Source organism: Electrophorus electricus, chromosome 20 (genome assembly GCF_041902795.1).
Source record: "Electrophorus electricus isolate QZ-2024a chromosome 20, ASM4190279v1, whole genome shotgun sequence".
Classification (NCBI taxonomy): Eukaryota; Metazoa; Chordata; class Actinopteri; order Gymnotiformes; family Gymnotidae; genus Electrophorus; species Electrophorus electricus.
This window is the reverse complement of record NC_137516.1, coordinates 2385996-2404471: the sequence shown is the minus strand read 5'-3', so window position 1 is coordinate 2404471 and position 18476 is coordinate 2385996. Positions and strand designations below refer to the sequence as shown.

The 18476-nt window shown below is 41.2% G+C and overlaps 2 protein-coding genes across 5 annotated transcripts; one reads left to right on the top strand and one right to left on the bottom strand.

Annotated features, from left to right (window-relative positions):
• Nucleotides 1-486: 486 nt before the first annotated feature.
• myl7 (myosin, light chain 7, regulatory) lies at nt 487-12322 on the bottom strand. 2 transcript variants are annotated; one of them, XM_027027959.3, is made up of 8 exons: nt 12302-12322; nt 2675-2845; nt 2070-2168; nt 1918-1993; nt 1593-1697; nt 1213-1291; nt 1071-1119; nt 487-631 (listed from the first exon to the last, which is right to left on the bottom strand). In XM_027027959.3, the coding sequence occupies exons 1-8, from the start codon at nt 12305-12307 to the stop codon at nt 527-529; spliced, it is 690 nt and encodes a 229-aa protein (XP_026883760.3). In that variant the 5' UTR covers nt 12308-12322; the 3' UTR covers nt 487-526. The 2 variants fall into 2 exon arrangements, with proteins under 2 accessions (XP_026883760.3, XP_081559484.1); XM_081703358.1 differs by lacking the exon at nt 2070-2168.
• Nucleotides 3126-18246, top strand: gck (glucokinase (hexokinase 4)). Of its 3 annotated transcripts, XM_035536366.2 has the most exons (11): nt 3921-4575; nt 12114-12368; nt 12565-12727; nt 13563-13717; nt 13809-13928; nt 14040-14135; nt 14258-14357; nt 15322-15505; nt 16679-16834; nt 17062-17295; nt 17473-18246. In XM_035536366.2, exons 2-11 carry the CDS (start codon nt 12288-12290, stop codon nt 17618-17620), a joined length of 1437 nt encoding a protein of 478 aa, XP_035392259.1. In that variant the 5' UTR covers nt 3921-4575; nt 12114-12287; the 3' UTR covers nt 17621-18246. The 3 variants fall into 3 exon arrangements, with proteins under 3 accessions (XP_035392260.1, XP_035392259.1, XP_081559482.1); XM_035536367.2 differs by lacking the exons at nt 3921-4575; nt 12114-12368 and adding an exon at nt 3126-3255; XM_081703356.1 differs by lacking the exon at nt 12114-12368 and having other exon boundaries at nt 3929-4575.
• The last annotated feature ends 230 nt before the right edge of the window (nt 18247-18476 follow it).

The window sequence follows — 18476 nt, the reverse complement described above, 5'->3', positions numbered from 1 at the left end:
TGCATCACGATTTCAAAAGTTGTATGAAGGCGCATTCAAACAAATTATGGGTGTTTCAAAACTGGACCAACTGAAGGTCATTCGCCGGCAACAATGTAACGTTATGTTGTGAAATAAAATGCCTCCCTAAGATGTACGTGAACACCTTAATGTACTTCGCAGACACCTGTCGCCACCTGGTGAATCAGCGATATATTATAATTTCAGAAAGACGTAATATTTCTGAAAAGGTGTATGTAAAATTGTGTGAAATGTTTGTAAAACTTTGAATTCGCAAACTGAAGCATCAAAAAAGAAAAGACACTTGCTTTAGAAATAGGTCAATAAACTTTGAATGCAGAAATAAAATGAAAACTTAATTTGCTAAACTCTTTAACTGTGTTGATTGTCATTGAAATACACACCTACACAACACTCTGAATTCACTTGCTTATTTGTAAAAGCTCCATTTTAATTAAAGTAATAAATGTAAGAACAGGAGACAGCTTTGAAGTGGTACATTTCATTTGAGTTTTTTATTATCATTTCATGATTCCTCTTTCTCATCTCCATGTGTTATAATGTAACACAGTGATTTGTAGTCGATATTTCCAGTCACATCTATGGGAGCCACTGCGAAGGCCTGCTCCACCTAGCAATTCCAAAAGCCAAAGAAAGACAAAACTCTGAATGGTTACATGAAACAAGCCACCAGATTCTGCACTTTGCCTACTGACTGGTTATGTTCTGAAATATCACTGAAAGGACTCAGGATGATTCAGGATATACCCCAGGAGGACAGTTTGGTCAGGAATTGACTACCTCTACAATTTTTACTAGTACTAACACGCATGCACGCGCGCGCACACACACACACACACACACACACACACACACACACACACACACACACACACACACACACACACACACACACACACATTTTATATATCACTGTAAAGGTATAGCAGCCTTTTGTTATGAGAATAACACTTGCAAGTAAGGTGTACTTAATAGAGTGGCAACTAAGTGTGTATTTTCTTGCAAACCTGAACAAGTTATGAATGAGAAACTGGACATCAACCACTAACCTCTTCTGCGGTAAACTTGTCCGCCTGGGTCATTAGGAGCCTTCGGAATCTGAGTGGGAACAAGATGACACCAAAATGATACCAAGATGACTCTAAAATGATGCCTCAGAGATAGAAAAATTTTAGTGTTTCGTGTTCTTACTCATCCTTATTGACAAAACCAGTGCCATTTGGGTCAAAAGGTTTGAATGCAGCAAGGATGGTCTCCTCTGGGTCTGTCCCTGGGGAGAGATGTTTAACTAATCAAGACCCCTTCTGCCAGCTTCTGACCTCTGAACAAAGCAGTCACACAGACTTGGTAGTGACATGATAGTGGTCGTGAGCTGATCAGCTTATCAGGTGTTACGGTCCGACAGTGTCACTGTTGGATTGAGAGTGATCAGCTTCTCAGCTAGCTAAAGCTCTGAGGCATTAAACACAGATCGGCTGGGCAGCCTACAGCACAATTAAGTGCTGAAGCTTTGCACCAAGGTCCAAAACAACCGTTTGTTGTTTTGTGTGTTTGTTTGTTTGTTTTTATACCATTAAGCTTTTCTCCAAAGAGGGTGAGGAAAACTGTGAAGTTGATTGGGCCTTTTCCTTCAGCCAACATGGTCTCCAGTTCCTCGTCACTCACATTCAGTTTGCCTGTAAGCACGAACACACACACACACACACACACACTCTGGTTACCATCCAACACTGAAATACTGTGAAGCACAAAACAAGTGCCGAAAGAGGAATCAATCAGTGAATTTGGATGATCGTTCAGCACAAGGTTTTAACTTTGCCAAAGAAGGATTTATTTTTGTGTAGAATTCAGTTATTGAATCATAGCCTAAAAGCACTACTGATTATGTAATCATACCTAATTGTGCATATGTTTCCTTCAAGTCAGACTTCTTGATGACACCATCTCGGTCCTGATCAATACAGCCAAAAGCCTGGAGAGGATAAACGACATATAAGGTTTGTAGTGAATGGTTTGGTCTATCTGCACTGGCAGTTAATGTTCTTCACCTCTTTGAACTCCTGAATCTGTGACTGTTCAAACATGGAGAAGACGTTAGATGAGCCTCTGTGGACATTCTTCCTCTTAGCAGCTGCTTTCTTACTGGCCTGTTACAAGACATGCAAAACAAACAATTTCAACTGTATTTTTTTTCTGTATGTGGTTTCCTTTGGCTGAAATTCAAGTACAATTCTCATCATCTCTATAGAAAATTGAAGTCATACTTTGAATTTCTTCATGGACTGTTTTGTATAAGCATTTTTAATCGTTGTTATTGAAAAAGGAGGATTATTTCCTTTAAGGCCTCTCAGCAAAGTTTCATGTTGATTTATTTCTCATTCTGGTGAAACTTTATTTGGTTTTTGTATCTTAAGCTTTTAAGATTTTAAATAGTTTCTTGTTATGTTCTCTACACTCTGTTCTCATTTTCATCGGTCCCCTTCATGCTATTCTCAGGTACACATGGCTTACTGTTACTTAGGTATTCATCAGCAATAGCCCAAGTTAAGGGACATATTTTATCAAAACCTGCAACTGAAATCTCATAGCTTGAATTTCAAACAAACGGTCAGACACTGAACACAAGCAAAAAATAAAAACTGCGCCTACTCACCATGTCTGCTGCTTGCCTACGGTGGTGTGTGGTGGTGTGTGGTGGCGTGCGATGGCGTGGGTGTGCGGGTCTGTGCGTGTCCGGGTCAGTGCTACTGCTGATTAGGGCTTTAAACACGGTACATCTTATCGCTGGGTTCCTTAAAAAGCATGCTGCAGCTCTTCCAGTGCCCTACAAGGGAGCACAGGGACACCCTCTAACAGGAATTCTGATAAGCAGCTAAGCAGCCAGATTCCTATGAGGCAGATAGGAAAGGGGGAAGATATATATGAAGCACTTTGCCTGCTGATGAAGGATCGCTGTCCAAAATATCCTGTTTCTCTCTCTCTCTTTGTTTTGAAAGAGAATGAAAGTAATGAAAACAGAAGAAAGAGAGGCTGGACAAACAAGGAAATGTAGTCAGGGTTTACAGTCACGTGCCGTCTGTCTTCAGGAGGTGTGACATATAGTATGAAATGGAAACGTTTATAGAATAAGGCTTTTTAAACAGACCTATCCAGTTATCCAGCATGCAGCAGCAGCTCCAGACACGGGTCCCCCGGAATCCAACACCATTTTTGTTGCAGTAAGAGTGTTACAAGGTGTGTTAGAAGGAAACCTCATACTTGCATTTCAGATACCTTTTTTATTTCCATGAGATCTTATGACAGTTTGGTGGAGCATTGATTGGCTTATTATTATTTCTAGATCCAGTTTGTGCTTAAGTAAGGTGTTTAATACCAGGCGTGTCTTAATGGCAGTTGCATTTGTAGTTGGTCATGTAAGTTTAATGTAGTTTGAATATATATATATATATATATATATATATATATATATATATATATATATATATATATATATATATATATATACATATATATATATATATATATATATATATATATATATATATATATACACATAGAGGTTTATTTAACCTCCATGCAGTTATATCCACTTTTATGGAGCATTCCTACTTTAGAAACAGTCCATGATAGGTCTAGAGGATGTCATTCATTCTTAACAAACAAGAGTCACACTCCTTTACTGTTTTCCTTGGTAATTTTGCCCCATTTAACAATTCTAGCTGGGCACTTACATCAGAGCAAGCTAAGTGTTTTCCATATCAAGTGCACAAACGTCCAGGGAGACGGGGTTGCCATGACGCTAAGCACCTGTGCGCGGTACGCGCGCGGGGAACAGGTGTGAGAAGCCTTCGACGAAACTGGAAGAAAGGTTACTTTGGGTTGCCATTGTTACCATTGGGTACTTTGGGTTGCCATAGTTACCATGACAGAAAGTTATGAATGAAACACTAACACGCTTCCGTTGGAGAAGTCCAACAACGGAATACCAAGCACAGTGCTACACCACGCGATGGGTAATTAAAAGGAATACAATAAATACTATTCCAGATGGTAACAACTTCTTTCCTACAAATGTTTATTTTATTTAATGGACAACCTTTAAGAGGACCAACTGTTTGCGTTGAAGATGTATGATTAGAACAAAAGGGTAGAAAAATACAGCCTTAAAATTCTGTGGAACGTGAGTAATTAAATTTGTGCACAAATTGGATTTTACACATGGATAGCCAGTGCAATAACGAGTAACATATTCTGCACGGGAGTAAGATGAAGTAAGCGAGGTCTCTGACGTTGGGCAGTTTAGATGGATGGATATGACATCTACTTTTCTTGGCGCTAGACTGTGCGCTACGTGCATGTGTCTTCAAACCACAGCTGAAGTCAAATAAGCAGTCAAGTGAACCTTAAAATATAAGCAGTCATAACTTATGAGGCAACACCTAGAACAGTGAAATAAATCCTAAGGAAAATCCGAAGCTGGTGTGAATTGCCCTGGGGGCAGTTGTTCTCATGACTGGCAGGAGATGCACAATGGACCCTTACATCATGACCAAGGTAAACTCATTTTTCATCGTGATCAATAGGGTTACATTTATCTGGAAAAGGCGATTGCAGTTACAAACTTACTGTACATGTGTCTGCTTAATTATGCCACCCCTCTTAACTGAAATGTTTGTTAAACAAGCTCTCTTTAAAAAAAAGTATTATTTAATTTAGCCCACAAAAATAACAGACTGATATATATTAGCTGGACTCATAATATTTATATACCTTATTTGAAGTAGTTGTTTGGGGACTGAAGAATGCCATATTTAGTCATCCATAACCCTTAAACGCCCTCCCTCCAAAAAATCTGGTCCTCCTCTCTGATGTCATTCAGGAGGTAAAGTTCTAGGCTCATTCTAAAAATTATGCTTTTACACACTTTTGACTCAGGGCCAGTCTTCTGTAATCAGACTGACTTTGTTACTGACACCTACAACACACAAAGAGCTTTATCATACTGCTCAGGGTTATCAGACAGTCTTTGATGGGGTGTCTGAAAAATCATTATGGATAATTCCAGAATTATTCCATTGCTAAGGGCCTTTAAGTAGATAACTGACATTCAGTGTTTTGTACATAGAAAGCATGGTTCCTCAGGAATTTACCTCAGAAATCACATTCCTATCAGAGCTCAGCAGATTAAAGTTTGTCCACTGGTTACAGTATTTGGTCAATAAGACACTGAATGCACACCACTGACATATCAAACACATCAAGTCAGCCAAGATCACTGCTGTCTGGATATTATTCTTGGGTGGCTCATTCTCAGTGCAGCAGTTACATATAGCTTACTACTCATTTCTTTAAAAAGCCATACATGTCGCTGTCATCGCCTTGGACAGTAGTGTCTCCAATAGTCTATTGTTATTAACAATACATGTAGTTCCAACACAAGCTGTATGTATAGACAACAGTAGATTATTCTCAATAGTAACACTATAGGCACTTGTGGCTATGTTAAAGTCAATTGTGCAGTGAATTATAATATGACAGTAGCTCTCCCAATGGGGTAAGGGGAACGATTTCAAATTTCATGCAGAATTTAAGCTCTATTGACTTATCATGAACTCATTGTTTGAGATAAGGGAGGATTAAGTGACATCTTCTTGAGCTCAACCAGTTGGATTTTGACCCTTCTCCCTTCTAGTTTCAAGTTTCAAGTTTGGTTTATTTGTCACATACATAGTCATACCCAGTATAACTCGCAGTGAAATGGTGGAGAGTGCTCTGTCCAAACTGAGGAAAAGAAAACAGGGGTGCATAGAGAAATATATATTCTATATATGTACAAAAATATATATGCAAAGAGAAATATATATATTCTATGTATGTACAAAATATATTAACAATGTATGTACAATATATGTATATTATGTTTATATACACAATGTACAATGTATATGGTTGTGTATATATGTACACAATGTACAGAATGTACAGATCCATTTTGTAGAATAACATATTTACAGTTGTTGTGTTACAAGGTAATTGAATATATATATATATATATATATATATATATATATATATATATATATATATATATATATATATATATATATATATATATATATATATATACAGTTATACAGTTATGTTACATGGTGGTGGTGGTCCCCACAGTTTATCAGTTTCCCTGATTCAGGGCCCGAATGGCCTGTGGGAAGAAGCTCCTCTTCAGTCTCTCTGTCTTGGTCTTCGGGGAGCGAAAGCGCCTCCCTGACCTCAACAGAGAGAAGAGCCTATTGTTGGGATGGGTGGGGTCCTTCACAATCCTCCTGGCCTTGGTCTGGCACCGCTTGTAGTGGATGGTCTGCAGGTCAGGAAGTTCCGTGTGAGTGATGCGCTCTGCTGAATGCACTACCCTTTGGAGTGCTTGTCTGTCCTGCTTGGTGTTATTCCCAAACCAGACTGTGATGTTCCCCATGAGGATGCTCTCGATAGTGCAGGTGTAGAAGTTCCGCAGTACCTTGGAGGGCAGTCTGAAGTCTCTTAGGCATCTGAGGTGGTAAAGACGCTGATGAGCCTTCTTTGCCAGGGAGTTGGTATGGCGGGACCAGGACAGGTCCTGCGAGATGTGAACACCAAGGTACCTGAAACTATCTACTCTCTCCACTCTGATCCTCACAGGTTGGTAGTGCCGCTCCTGCTTCTTGCTGCAATCCACGATCAGCTCCTTTGTCTTACTGATGTTTGGGAGGAGATTATTTTCCTGGCACCAGTTTTCCAGGTGTTTAATCTCCTCCAGGTAGGCCCTCTCGTCAATGTCCGAGATCAGACCCATGACGACGGTGTCGTCAGCAAACCTGACAATGATGGTGGATTCTAGGGTGATATTGTACAGACATCAGACATTCAGACCTCACTGCACAATTCATGAGGGAGGGGTTTTGTCAAGACTATGGTAATCTACAGCGCTGACTCCCTGTCACATGGTTTATGGTCCAAGAAGCAACTTTATGATCAGTGCGGTAGCTGTATTTTTGCTGGAAGAGACATCACGTCATGTTTACAGATGTGTGTAGAGCTTGGTGCCACCAAACCCAAGGTGAGGGATGCACAGGTTCTGCTAAATATGCGTGTCGCTTTGGATAGGAGCCCAGTGCATTAAATGTGTTTCAACTCTGAATCGGTTTGTTTTATCAAAGGTCACATCTTCAAATGAAATAATTGGTTGAGTAAAGGTTTTACTGTCACTGCTGTGATACACCAAAGGGCTGGGTACCCAGCATTGCTAAATGGATAACTCTACAAAGGTTCAGTGTTGTGCCCTTTCAAAATGACTGAGTCCACTGTGGTCCTGGGTATATTCAAAGTCTTAGATATTGCTTTATATCCTTGCCCTGATCTGTGCCTGGATTGTGAAGATACACAGAAAGTTCTTTGGATTTCATGGCTTGGTTTTTGCCCTGACAATGACCTTATAGACCCTGGTGCGTGTCTGTCGAAACTATGTCCAACCAGTTCAAATTCCAACAGGTGGATCCCAGCAGAGGTCTAGACATATCCTAAGAATAATTAAAGCAAACAGGAACCACCTGATCACAGTTTGGGGTGCCACAGCAAAGGGTCTGAATACATTTGCGAATAAGAGATTTCAGTTTTTGATTTTTAATTAATTTTCTATAAAAACATGTTTTCACTTTCAAAACTAGCAATTATATCCATTCAAAATCAAATCCATGACACGGTAATGATGTAGTGCATGGTGAAGAGAAATGTTTCAAGTTCAGTTTTCCATGAAGAGATGGATGAGCAGTTACTTAAGTGTGGGGCTAAGGAATGGCCACAGCACTAAAAGACCTGCCACACCAGAAAAAGAGTGAGGAACAGCTAATCCAGTGCTAATTCTGTACTAATCCTGCGACAGAGCTCCTGATGGGGTGGGGGGGTTGGATGAAATAGCTGAAATGTGAAGTGGAGGGGGTCTAGACTATGCAGTGCACAATGAGTGGTTATGGTGAATAGCAATAGTTGTATATGTAAAACAATGGACAGATAATGTACTTTTTCATTTCATAGCATCTGAATTTTGTAGCCTGTTTATGGGTTTTATAGGGAGGCCGGTGAAACGGGAATTATCCGAGAGGCACAGAAAGTATGGTTTAGCATGGCTGAGTGTTTCTGCATCTCCTAATGAACATGTGAGGTGTGAAGAGTCAGTAAAGGGTCAAACAACACAGCAAAATTATTGACAATTTGTGAAGGTTGGACATTGATAAACAGATATTTTAGCAGCCAGAGACTTGGGGGCAACCAAGAGAACGTCAGATTAAACGCTGTTTATCTTAGTTATCAAAGTTAGCATTCATCCAGTTCTTTAACTCAGAGAGAGCTGGATGGCAGAGCAGGTGCCAACATGAATCTCGTTGTTGTTGGTTTAATTAAAGACAGGCCCATGTTGCTGGATGATATGATGTTGCCAACTGTGTTGCCAATACTATTAAAGTGCTGTGTTTCAGTGAGGTAGGACCTAAACCCCTGGAGAGCCCCTGTGTCAGTGGGCCGTGGTAGGTCAGTGGTTAAAGCAACTGACCCTTAACTGGATGGGTGCTGGTTCAAGTCCCGCCACTGCTGAACTGTTGCTGTTTGGATGTTGAGCATGGCGTTCAAGTGCTCAAGCCATATTCATTTGCAAATGCAATAAATGAAGTCTTGGTGCTGGGTATAGAGAGAAGAGCAGACTACAAGCATTCACAGAGAATGCTGTGTTCAAAAGTCAAATCTAAAAATTGCAGAGCAACTACCCTTTCCTAAGAAAGGGAGACTGGTCTGTAATTATCAAAAATGAAAGTGCTGAGGTTTGGCTTCATAAGAGCAGATGTGACTGCAGCTGCTTTAAACAAGACTGTATCAACATCTGACATTAGGGATGTGTTCATGAAGAGAAATGACTGATGTGCAGGGACTGACAATTGTTGGAGCAGGTCCAGTTAAAGGGTCGTGGAGTTAAATATACAAAAGACTTCAGAGTGTTAGAGGGGAATTGCTGACTGAGTTTATGGTCCTTGTTTTTAAAGAAGTGTTACTACAGTTGAGCTGAAGACAGAAGCAACCTGGGGTTTGATTAGTTTATTAATAATGATAAATGTTTTTTCACAATTGCTTTCACCCTCATTATAAAGGTGAAATAACATAAAAAGAGCAGCGTTTAGGCATTCAACTCACTTGTGCAAGCGCTCAGCGTTGGTTTCTATGTGGACAGTGAGCCCAGTTTTCTCAGTCTTCATCTAACCAAATTCAGAGGTAAACCACAGGGAGGAGTGACTAACTGGAACCTGCCTGGTTTTTAAAGAGGCGTAATGATTTAACATACGAGGCCTGCCTACCAAAGAGGGCCACCGTGTCATAAGGATCAGAGACCATGTCCATGAGAACTGGGGTTTGTAGAGATGTGGAAATAGAGAGGATCAGGAGATTTTTTGTTGTGGGTCATAACTATAAAAATAAATGTTGGTACAACTTGGGTGTTTCTAATAAAGTGGATCACAAAACCTTCCCCCGAGCACACATCCTTGCATTACAGTTTGCTAAATCCCCTTTTTCCTTTGCAAACATGATTATGAAACCCTTCTGGTTCTAAATCGGGTGTGCTGAGCAGGAATCCTGTGTGATAAGACCAGAATACTGATAAACCACATGCTTTCACTCATTTACGGGCAGATTTGTTAGTAATCTTAGCTGATGCAAAGTTAGTTTACTGTTGGATATTTGTACATTGAGTTTGAGCTTGCAAAAAATTCTAATTTCAACTATGTCTCTATGTCCCACTAACATTTCAACTATGTCTCTATGTCCCACTAACATTTCAACTATGTCTCTGTCTCAGTTGAATGCAGTCATTCTTGTTTTGTGTGGTGAGCAGCACCAAATGTAACACAAACGTGATCTCTAGCGGAAACTAAAATGTATTCAAATTGTAGTGTAGAAACTATCAAATTATTACAAATTAACATGTTCATTGTTTAAATTGTAATGATTTCTTTAAAATCTAGGGATAGTGTCAGATTTGTTCATAAAGGTGGTTTTTAGTGGTGAATTTTGGCCCCAGATAAAAGTTAACATGTGTGTGGAAAACGTTCCATCTCACGGTCATCCAGTCTTCATGGTCCAACTCATTGCCCAGCTAAAGTTATTATACGCAGTTCTATGGAAAAAAATACTTCTGTAAATAGGCCTGCACATTCTTGCAAACAACTTTTTCTTGTTGAATAATTTCAGGATTTTTAGATTATTTGAGCTGTCATGTATAAGCCGTTTCAGGGAGTTTGTGGTCACACATGGTCTTTGATGTGACACATTTAGGTCATGACACTAAGGTTTTGTTTGATTTGACTGACATTCTGTGTACTGTACATCTCTGTTGATTTGACTCAGTGGTCAGTTTGACAGAGCTAATTATAGCTCAGATTGCCTCTGACCCTGACCTTGACTGAGGTTAGAAATTCAGCAGAGTCAGGAGACTTTATCAGGAGACTATTGATCTTCAGAATTTCAGAGGACTAACAGAGGACTAACATCAGCCAGTCTAATAACAGTCTCACTACAGAGTGAGAGGTTGAGCTTATGAGGAAAGAGCAGAGTAGAGAAGGATAGAGAGAAGGAAGGAGGGAGTTCCTGTGAGTGTTGTCACCTCTAACCATAGTGTGTTGTGCCACAGAAACATACAGATTAGGAATGCCACCACAGCCAGCGACGGGCATCGGCACAAAACTGGTATAAGCAACATTTCTCTTCCTTGTGTCACATTAAGCTGGAGTTTGAGAAAAAAGCATTAATTGAAAAATGTTCAGAGTATCAGATGTAAGTAATTAAACTATTTGTAGTTTGGTGTGGAAGATATTGCAAGTCAACCCCTCCCCCCCCCCAAAAAAAAGGCACAGTTTCACAATGTGGATTCACACAGTATTGGAACATCTGGGATCGTGGCATGTTACACATCTGATTTCAGCTAATATAAAATAAAAAATAAATAGATCCAGGTGGGTTATTATCTCTAAATCTATTGGCTTCATAACTGAAATAAGAGCAGATTAAAATAAAAATATGTTTATATAATAACGATATGAAGGACTTCGGTCCGAAATGTTCTGTTTCACTGCAAACCTTGTGTACCTCACTGCAATTCTTACTATTGTGGCAGACAAACTATTGGAGCAGACAAAATTGATTAGCTTTCATTCACATCTTTAACTCAAAACACACAACCAGTATTTGGTCTAGTTAATGTTCCATTGATTTAAGCACATAAAAAAGAATCCATGCTACAAAGTAATTTTTGATATAAACTCAAAACTTATTTTGTTTATGTTGGATTATATTGGGGTTAATCAAACACAACACCACCAAGTATTCCACAGACAGCTGATCAAAAAGCAGAGGCGAACTTAAAATTTGTTCTAAATTTACCGGTAGTTTATCTGTAGTTTGGAAGCATTTATTTCCTATTTATGGCTAAATTCATACGCATTGTCCCCTATTCACTATGAACGTATTTAAAGGTTTGGACATTACCCTTCAGCGGAGCTAAAACACTGGCTGTAGTGCAACCGTTTGCCCATGCAAACACTCTTCTAAATTTAGAAAGTGTTCTAAGTCTGGTGCAAATCATTTCTAAATATAACCTAAACCCATTTCACCCCCTTCTTTGATAAATACCTGAACATTTGTCAAGCCTGTTTTACAATGAGGTAGTAGGTCAAACTAGCCGAAAGGACAATATGATCAGATACTGGAATACTACTAGAATAAAACCAGACTTAGAGTACCAGTGTAGCAGTATAAGTGAGTTTTTCTTGTATAATAAGTAGTAACTCACTGAGTTTGTGCCTTTATCAAAATCATATTGTTTTATTTGAACTTTTCATGAAGTCTGAATTGTACACAACACACAATCCATTGTGACCGTAATCAGATCTATTTCTTAAAATTCTTTTTAAGATCAAGATATAGCGAGAAGCCATTTTCTGTCCTTGACTTGCAAGCTTATGGGTCAGCTTGAGTGTGTGTGTGTGTGTATGTGTGTGTGTGTGTGTGTGTGTGTTCAGGGAGGGAGGAGGAAGGGTTTTGCGTGTACATAGAGCACTAAACACCTGGACCGCCCATCCGTCCCTGAGGCATAAAAAGAGCAGAGCATCTTTTGGAACCTCACATACACAAACACACACACACACTCGCTGACTCAGTTACGCACACACGTTTGCTCAGAAGCTCTCGAGAAGATGCCTTGTCTCACCTTCATCCGTAAACAGTCGATGAGGACGTCGTCCTCTTACAAGTCCATGCTGGAACAGGCGCTCATGGTGAGGAAGCCTGACCCTCGTCAGACTGCCGGCGTCGGCTGGCTGACGGGAGCTGCCATGCAGTGTAACCTGTGCTAATTTGATATATAGATGACAACCCAGTGGTCAAAAGACATCAACTCTCTCTCTCTCTCTCTCTCTCTCTCTCTCTCTCTCTCTCTCTCTCTATGTCTCTCTCCCTCCCCTTTCCATGTAGGTGGACCAAATCCTGTCAGAGCTTCTGCTAACCAAGAAGGAGCTGAAGGAGGTGATGGGGCGCATGCAGCAGGAAATGAAGAAGGGCCTGCAGGTGGAGACACACGAGGGAGCAAGTGTGAAAATGCTGCCCACCTACGTCCGCTCCACCCCTGAAGGATCCGGTCAGTGCCACGGTCCATGCTACTCATGTGCCAATATCTACACCTAATAACCACACACGTTAAATATACACGTTGCTTCAGCAGAAACTCATTTAACATATTAACTAGTGCCAGTCAAGTTTTGCCTAACATGAGTGGATTAAACTATAAATTGGGTCACCTTGATTTGCAACTACTGGATATTATTTAGATATTATCATTTAAAAATGCATTTTAATTACAGCATAAAATAATGTTTCTTTCTGGAAAATGTTGCCTCTTTAATGTTGGATGTTGCTCTGAATTAAAAATAGTCAGTTGGGGAAATCAAAGTGTTGGATGTGGGTGACTCGTACATTTCGAGTAATACTGTTTAGTGAAGGTAGTCATTGGAATCAGAGCAGTACACAGTCAGGGGTCATGAACGGGTGACTCAAATGTTGACATTACATCATTTGCAGTTACACAGTAACCGAAGTTTGGTAGAAACCTGCCTGAATTGCCTCTCTTCTGCTTATATACATTACCTTCTGTTCGCCAGAGCCATACTTCATTCCTTTAGGGTGTGGTCTGTTCATCAGGAAATGTCAGATTTATTTAGAAATTAGAAGCAGACTCACTGAAATGCCTGTGAAACATTCAAACCTTTAAAATGAGGATTAAAAACTACTCCACGCATACTTCAAGCGTGTTCTTCTTCACGTCTCTTAGGGCTTACCTCATTCTGAATGCACAGTGAAAACATCTATAGTGTGGATATAAGACTGAACCTTTTTTTGCATGGTTGTGGCTTGTTTGGCTTTTACTGACTGTATGTCAGCATTTTCCTGTCCCTACGAGTGTATTCTGTGTGCAGAAGTGGGGGACTTCCTGGCTTTGGACCTGGGTGGCACCAACTTCCGCGTGATGCTGGTGAAGGTTGGGGAGGATGGGGAGAGGGGCTGGAAGGTGGAGACAAAGCACCACATGTACTCCATCCCAGAGGACGCCATGACTGGCACGGCTGAGATGGTAAGCGCGAAATGAAGAGGTGTCACATGACGGCAGTGGCACGGTTTCAGCTCCTGACTGCTTTGTCCTTCTTCCTGCTCTGTGCGGGCAGCTTTTTGACTACATTGCTGAGTGCATATCGGACTTCCTGGACAAACATGGCATGAAGCACAAGAAACTCCCTCTGGGCTTCACCTTCTCTTTTCCAGTCCGCCATGAAGACCTGGATAAGGTCAGCTTCTGCTCCTTGTGCAGCGCTTTAACCCGCGCTGCTCTGCTTGTCTCTGGACTCTGAATAATGGCTATGGTTTAAACCTTGTCATTCTCTGTGTGTTTCGGATAGGGAATTCTACTAAACTGGACTAAAGGGTTCAAGGCATCTGGAGCTGAAGGCAACAATGTTGTGGGTCTTCTGCGAGATGCCATCAGAAGGAGAGGGGTCAGTAATTAACATTTATCATCTACTTGGCTCCAAAAATACAGTGAAAGTGATTTTTACTGATAATGACTTCACTGTACCACTAAATTAATTACGATTTGAAAAAAAACCTCCCTCTGTAGGACTTCGAGATGGATGTGGTTGCCATGGTGAATGATACAGTGGCAACTATGATTTCCTGTTACTATGAAGACCATAGCTGTGAGGTTGGCATGATAGTGGGTAAGAGGATAATCTATCATCCACCCTTGAACACTATTGAATACACACACACACACACCCACACACACACACACATTTAAATACTTTATAGCGCACACATAAAACTACAACAGGATCATCTTGATGACTGAAGCAGAAAAATACCAAGACGCCATTAAATCATGAACGTGTCATGGGTCAACTGGTGTAAATGTGCCGGTGGTGTTAATCCCTCCCTGTTTTTACACCAATAAAAATATTGGGATAATCCATCATAATCTTGCCCCTCCACGTTGTCTAATTTGCTGTAAAGAAATGTCTTGAAGCAGATTATTTTAGACATCTGTGGGACAAAGAACAATGGCACCATCTAAAGGTCATAGGAAAAATATCTGTGATGGCCTTATTTGATCTACCCTCAGCTGTGGATTCACACAGCCTATCTGGCAAGTGTGTTTTGACCTGTTACTCACGGTAAGAGCCAATCCATAATCAGAGCTGTTAGCAAGGTTCAGGGTCAAGGTTCAGATAACATGGAGAGTCTGGGAATACATGGCAAATCGACAAAAAGCACACAATAACAGCAGAGCAGAAAAGGCTACAGGAGAAAAGGCTACAATATGGAACCCAGCAGAAAACAGTCTGTGTACAGAATTACATGTAGCGAGGGCTGACAAGCAAACAGGTGATAACTAACGACAACAGTGATAACCAAAACAAGGACTGGAATTGCAATGGAGAATATGAAACAACAACATGAGACAGGGAAACCACGGAGATGGGATCAAGTGGTCTAGAACAACCACTGAATCTCTCTCTCTCTCTCCCTCTCTCTCTCTCTCCCTCTCTCTCTCTCTCTCCCTCTCTGTCTCTCTCTCCCTCTCTCTCTCTCTCCCTCTCTCTCTCTCTCTCTCTCTCCCTCTCTCTCTCTCTCCCTTTCTCTCTCTCTCTCTCTCTCTCCCTCTCTCTCTCTCCCCTTCATCAGGCACGGGCTGTAATGCATGTTATATGGAAGAAATGTGCACTGTGGAGCTGGTAGAGGGGGAGGAAGGGAGGATGTGTGTGAACACGGAGTGGGGCGCCTTTGGCGGGAACGGAGAACTGGAAGAGTTCCGTCTGGAATATGATCGCGTTGTGGACGAGCTGTCACTGAACCCTGGACAACAACTGTAAGTTGCTCTCAAACAAAACAGCAAAGTCTGTTCAATACAGCCATGCTGAATACCTGCCATGATTCACCAATAAACCCAACATTTCCTGCCCCTTTGCCAAAGCTGAGTGTTTCATAAACTTTTTCTCAGTTCTTTGTGTTTTAATTTTGATTTATCTCATTATTAACATGCTGTTTGGGAATTTTTGGAATTGTGGGAATTTGAGCCACTGTTTATATCTGGAGGGTCCGACTCCAGGCATAGAGGGCAGGACTCCACCCATTCTGGTTTTCTCTGCTTTCATGTCCTTAATGAGATTTAGCTGATGTGTTTGAGTATCTGTGCTGGACTCCAGCCTGCCAACACTTCTCTGTATTACAACACAAACACATCATTTCCTTGAAACACCTGGGTCTCTAATGCAAGTGACTATGTCAGCAGGAACCGATGATTCATTGGTTTTCACCGTGTTTCTCCTGAAAGGCACTGAGCGTGGAATTCCCATGCCTCCCCATGTCTGCTCCCTGGTTTTGGCCAACAGCCGGACCTGAGGCTGCGCCGGGGCCCTTGTGCGGTCACCGGGCGACCGGGTTGTTTTTCTGCGAGCGCCATAGATCTGGGTTGCTGGCGCGTCAGAACTGCGTCGTGCGCCAGGAGATTAATGGCCATCTCGGCACATCATTAGTAATGTGGCTGTCTTAATGGTTGTTTACAGTGTGCAGTTAAAATCACTTGTGTTATTAACTCCTACAGAGTAGGAGTAGATTTAACTGTGTTAACTGTGTGGAAGTAAATTTAACTCCTTAAGGGTTGATTTAACACCTGATACTTTACAGTTTGTACACAAGTTGACACATTGTATCTCACTGTACCAGTATAGACCACCCTATCAGTAAATTCTCCATCAACTCCCATATTATACTTCATCAGTCATTCATTATTTTATATCCACTCTATCCCGTACTCACTGAATTATTAACAATAAGAACCTCCCTGAAACTATACGGATATATTGCGTTTAGACCAAGGAACTGTTAAAGCTACACTATTCCCATCATAGTCTTTCTTTAGACGTTATAGTTTCTGATGAGATGCTTCACAATCGGTCAGCCAAGAATTTGTTTTGATCTGTGGACCCACGAAACTTGTTGGTATCTTTAACGTGCTGCTTTCTTCCCTTCTGTACCTCAGGTATGAGAAGATGATTGGTGGGAAGTACATGGGTGAACTGGTGCGGCTAGTGCTGATGAAGCTCGTGAACGAAGGGCTACTCTTCAACGGCAACGCATCAGACATGCTGAAAACGCGCGGCAGCTTCGAGACTCGATTTGTCTCCCAGATCGAAAGGTCGGTGAACGTCAATCATTCGTTCAGAAACTTTCAAAAGTAACTAACAAACATTACTATAGATTACTGCTATAGTTTTATATTACCCAACATTGATTTTCAGTCCTATAAACTCTTAATTTAAGAGATTAAGCAGATTAAGAGATTAAGCAGTACTGAGGTTATCAAGGGAAAAATCTTCTTGTGCACAGCACTTAAACAATAAAGCCTTTTTAATCTTCTTTCAGTGACACAGGAGACAGGAAGCAAATCTATAACATCCTGAGTTCCCTGAGCGTCCTGCCTTCTGAACTGGATTGTGACATCGTCCGTCTGGCCTGTGAGAGTGTGTCCACCCGTGCCGCCCACCTGTGTGGCGCGGGGCTATCTGGCGTCCTCAACCTCATGAGGGAGCGTCGCAGTCAGGAGGAGATGAAGATCACTGTGGGCGTGGATGGCTCTGTCTACAAGCTCCATCCACGGTGAGGAGAATTGGGGGGGACAGGGTTGGATGGAGGAATGAAATGGCAGTGGAAGGAAAATTAGTGTTATCCGGTGCCTAAATGTACACATCACGTGCGAATTGAAACATTTCAGATTCACACAGATAGATGAACAAATCCTGGATCCCGTAGTGATTCCCAGATCTCTCCTTCCAGGTTCAAAGAGCGGTTTCACAAAGTTGTCCGAGAGCTGACGCCAAACTGTGACATCACCTTCATCCAATCAGAAGAAGGGAGCGGCCGAGGAGCCGCGCTCATCTCAGCGGTGGCGTGCAAGATGGCAGCTCGCTTGATAGCGCCGTGATGGACCGTGTAATGGGACGCCCTGTCCACTAGATGGCGCTCCAAGCTCACGGCTACACCGCCACACCGCCTGGAGCGACCCCGTTAAGAATACCTTCGCACGCAACGTGAACACCTGCCTCCACAGCGGAGCTTTTAAAGTGTGGGCGACACACTTTTAGTTTGACCATACGATGCATGCTGTTGTACATGCTGTTGTACATGTTTGCCATCCTAAATCAGTCTTCTGTGTATACTTTCGCATGTTTTTGCATGCTCTTCATGCGAAGGTTGTTAATAATTATATGCATGTACATGTCTAAGTTAGCAATCACGAGATTTTCCTTAAAGGACAAGTATTCAGGATGGTCTCTTAAAAGGTACAACATGGAAGATGTTGTTTTTGTGTTTTATACATTGTCTTAATGTATTGTGCTGACTCCTACTATCCTGATACGTAGGTTAGAGTGCATGTAAATCAATGTCACCGTCAACAGGTAACAGCATATCTAATAATTATAAACTGTTTATTACTTTTATTTATTACAGTTTTAAATAGTGTTTGCATTCTACAGAAAGCCAATCTTAATGTTCTGTATTCTAGTGTAAAAATGCTTCAATAATGTAAATAAAGTTAGTTAACCTACAGTACACTTTGAAATACATGAGGGTGGGGTGAGGGTCAATCAGTCGATCGAAAATGACGAAAATGAGCGCTACATTTATCAATAAATGATCCATGAGTGTTAGAATCTGCCTAGGGCTATATATTGCTTTTCACAACTTTAAATTATACTCATATTGAATTATATCGGAGGGGTGACGACTGCACCCGATGATCCTTTTTTGTTAGCTGGAGAGAATCCAGAAGAAGAGGA